Raw genomic sequence first — 3540 nt, forward strand, 5'->3', positions numbered from 1 at the left:
GCTGCTGACCTCCTTAAAGATGACAAAGGCTTGGCCCCTCATCTTCAGGCTCCGTGACACCAGGATATCCAGGATCTGGCCAAACTGGGAGAAGATAGCATACAGGGACTTCTTCAGCTCTACAGTGGAGGGAAGAAAGATCCATGGGTGACTAGAGGCCTTGGTACCATGCCTGGGTCTTAAGCTCCCGTTTTCAGTGGAAAGTGCAGCCCAGAAGGGAAACATCAGCCAACAAAGAATGCCCAGAATACCATGAGTCAGCAATCCCGCAAGAGCCAGCAGTAGGGGGCGTGCAGGAGGCAGTCGATCAATGACTCTCTCTCATCATTGATATTTCTATCTCTCTCTCCCTTTCCCTTCCTCTCTGAAATCAATAAAAATATAATTTTTTAAAAAAAAGAAGCACTGCATGGAGGCTTAGCTAATTTAATCCCTGAAACATCAATGCAAAGAAGCTATTGTGATTTTGCCCAGTTCTTAAATATAGAAAATGAGGTTCAATAAAGGTGATAACTTGAAGAAAATGAAAAGGTATGTCTGATGTCAAGAATTGGGTTTGGCCCTGGCCAGTTTGGCTCAGTGGATAGAGCGTCAACCTGCGGACTGAAGGGTCCCAGGTTCGATTTTGGTCAAGGGTACATGCCTGGGTTGCAGGCTCGATCCCCAACAGGGGGTGTGCAGGAGGCAACTGATCAATGATTCTCTCTCCTCTCCCTTCCTCTCTGAAATCAATAAAAATATATTTAAGCCCTAGCTGGTTTGGCTCAGTGGATAGAGCTTCGGCCTGCGGACTGAAGGGTCCCAGGTTCAATTCCAGTGAAGGGCATATGCCTGGGTTGTGAGCTCGATCCCCGGTAGGGGGTGTGCAGGAGGGACCGATCAATTGTTCTCTCTCATCGTTGATGTTTCTCTCTTCCTCTCTGAAATCAATAAAAACATATTTTTTTAAAATAATAATAATCGGGTGTGCCCTGGCTGGTATGGCTCAGTTGGTTGGAGCATCATCCATTACACCAAAAGGTAAGAGGTTCGATTCAGATCAGGGCACATATGGAAGGCAACTCATTGATGTTTCACTCTTACATTGGTGTTTCTCTCTCTCTCAAATCAATGAACATGTCCTCGAAGATTACAAAAGAATCAAGTTCTTAAGCAGAATTCCACAGTGGTGACATCACCTATTTTTCTTTACTGTGTGACCCTGGGCAAGTCACATCACCCCTGAGTCTCAGTTTCCTAATCTGAGAAATGGGAACAATAACTACTTCCTGTAGAGTTGTTGTGAGAATTAAATATAATTAAGACGTGTATCAGCACCTGGTATAGAGTGCTATGCATCATTATTCATTTCCTTTTGAAATGAAACATTGTCATTGTGAGCTGTTCATTGAAAACACGACACTGACTAAGCCAGCCCCAGTTCTTTTTTTTTCCTCCCAGTTCTTGCTCTCATGTAGCTCACAGGCCAGTGGAGAGACAGCGCCCTAACAGCCCAGAACCATCAGGGCTTGGGATGTGGGAGGAGGCAAGGCCTATGGAAATCAGGCATCTGAGGGGAAAGAAGATGGGGAAGGCCTCCTGGGGGAGGGGTCCTTTAAGGATGAGCAACAGTGACCAGGTTAATGGACAGAAGGGAAGATGAGCTGGGGGAGTGTTAAAGAAGAGGAAGCAGCATGTGCAAAGACGGAGGAGTTAACTAGTATTTTGCCTGAAAGAGATGGCTGCAGAAGTAGATGCTGGGGATGAAAGAGGGGCCGGCCCGTGCGAGACAGCCTGGAGTCCGGTCTCCTTCGAGAACTCACCATCCTTCTTGATCTTCTCATTGAGGTTGTTTATATAAATAGTATGGTTGGGTCGGGTCTCGGGAACTGCCATGGAGGGAGGTGCCGCGGCAGGGCTGAAAGAAGGAAAAAGGTAACCTCAGCCCTGGGTCTCTCAAAATCCTTTGACCGAAGGCGGGCTTAACAGGCTCCCCGGGATTTTCCTTCCAGGAAGATGCCAGGTGAGCCGGGGAGGAGGGAAGCCAGGAGCACAGTTTGGAAAACAAAGCGAATGCAAGACACCACTTCTCCCGCGTGGTGAGGGGAAATGTCGAGGTTTACTCCGAGTCCCAGGATGCTCTGCGCGACTTAATAGACTGAGCGTACTAAGCGGTGATTCCCATTGGCCCACGCGCTCACAGGGCGGCCCAAGAAAAAGAACCCGGATGTATGCGCCGGTTAAAGGAGGGGCGATTTTGTGGTGCCTTGGCCACGCGCAGCTGGAAAATAGTTTCTCCACACGAGGTAAGAGAGGAAACGGGCGCCAAGCGCTCCTCCCGCCCGCAGAGGCCGCCTGCGCCCGCCATTACTTACCAATGGCGCTACAGGTCTGGCTAGTGGAGTGGCTGCTTCTGCGCTTCTGAATGCCCAGCGCGAAGCTTTCTTTCCTGGCTACGCCTTTATCGTGCTGCAAGCCAATCCCCGCGCGGAAATTTGGTAGCTTGACCAATCAGAGTATGTCTCGCCCGACTTTGCCAATCAAATCTCGGGACAGATCTCGACAATCTTGACCCAAAATTTGCCAATCAAAAGGGCACTTGAGGTTCCCGCCTCAGGAGAAAAACTCCGCCATTCCCCGCAAACCTTCAGGCCAATCAGTGAAGAGTGCGTTTCTGGCCAATAGGGTCGCGGCTCGCGCGGCGGTCTCTTCGGAGGCGTCCTCTGGAAGCCCCACCTCTCCCCTGCCGGCCTGCGCTGTCACGTGGTCGCTAACGGGGCGGGGACCCACGCAAGGCCTACACGTCAGACGGGAAAGGCTGTGGGCGGCGGCCGCCATTTTGGGGAAGGGAAATGCGCTGTACTTTCTGACTCCATTCCCGATCCCACCGGGATCGCGGCTCCCGACGGCCTCCGAGCTCTGAGCCGTCCCTATCCCACCACAGGCTTTTCCTGTTGTGTTCTGACTCCAAGACCTCCACAACTAGGCCATTTTTCCTGCCTGGTGTCCTTCTGACCTCTTGACCTCTGACTCAAAGGTCAGCTCCAAGGTTCCAAACTCGGGCCTGGGATGTGAGGGGGGACTGAGCCTAAAGTCTTACCTGGCCTTTAGCCTTGGGCCTCTAAATCCCACCCTTTAGGTGCCTCGCCCCAGGTCTTCACATCCCAAAACGGACCCAAGTTTCCAAACCTGGCAACGAGTAATAAATTAACTACTACATCTCCCTCTTTCAGCCTCGCAACCCAACTACATACCACAGATCTGGTTCCGAATCAAAGGACCCGCCCTGTTACCCCAGAGCCTCCGGATTTGAGTCAGTCGCAATCCTTGCTCCCATGGTCCCAAATTTAGCTCCGGTTCTCTCCACCCCATTGCGCGGCCTCCCGCTGCCGGGCCTCCGTCCGAAAGCCGTCAACCTCTCCGTCCCTGAGACCGGCCCATTTTGAAGGGTCACTGTCTCCCCCATCCTCCCAGCCCATGCCATGGCCTCCGAAATGACTTCTTCGTGCTCTTCCCCGCTGGAGTCCCCAGTCTCTCCTTCATCCCCGGCCCCTGTCACCC

At 51.9% G+C, this 3540-nt stretch overlaps 1 protein-coding gene across 4 annotated transcripts in view; it reads right to left on the reverse strand.

Annotated features, from left to right (window-relative positions):
- SNRPA (small nuclear ribonucleoprotein polypeptide A) overlaps positions 1-2701 on the reverse strand; it is a 14826-nt gene extending 12125 nt beyond the window's left edge. For 2 of the 4 annotated variants that reach the window (XR_001362593.1, XR_001362594.1), the window contains exons 1-2: positions 1803-1897; positions 10-119 (exon numbers count right to left, since the gene is read on the reverse strand). Coding sequence is in view for 2 of the 4 variants with exons in the window: in XM_005868778.2 (XP_005868840.1) it covers positions 10-119; positions 1803-1875 (183 nt within the window). In the remaining 2 variants the exon portion in view is untranslated. Of the gene's footprint in view, positions 1-9; positions 120-1802; positions 2118-2354 lie in introns of those variants that run through there. The other 2 variants (XM_005868778.2, XM_005868779.2) reach the window with 2 other exon arrangements.
- Positions 2702-3540: the final 839 nt, after the last annotated feature.

This window comes from Myotis brandtii, unplaced genomic scaffold, assembly GCF_000412655.1.
Source record: "Myotis brandtii unplaced genomic scaffold, ASM41265v1 scaffold277, whole genome shotgun sequence".
Classification (NCBI taxonomy): Eukaryota; Metazoa; Chordata; class Mammalia; order Chiroptera; family Vespertilionidae; genus Myotis; species Myotis brandtii.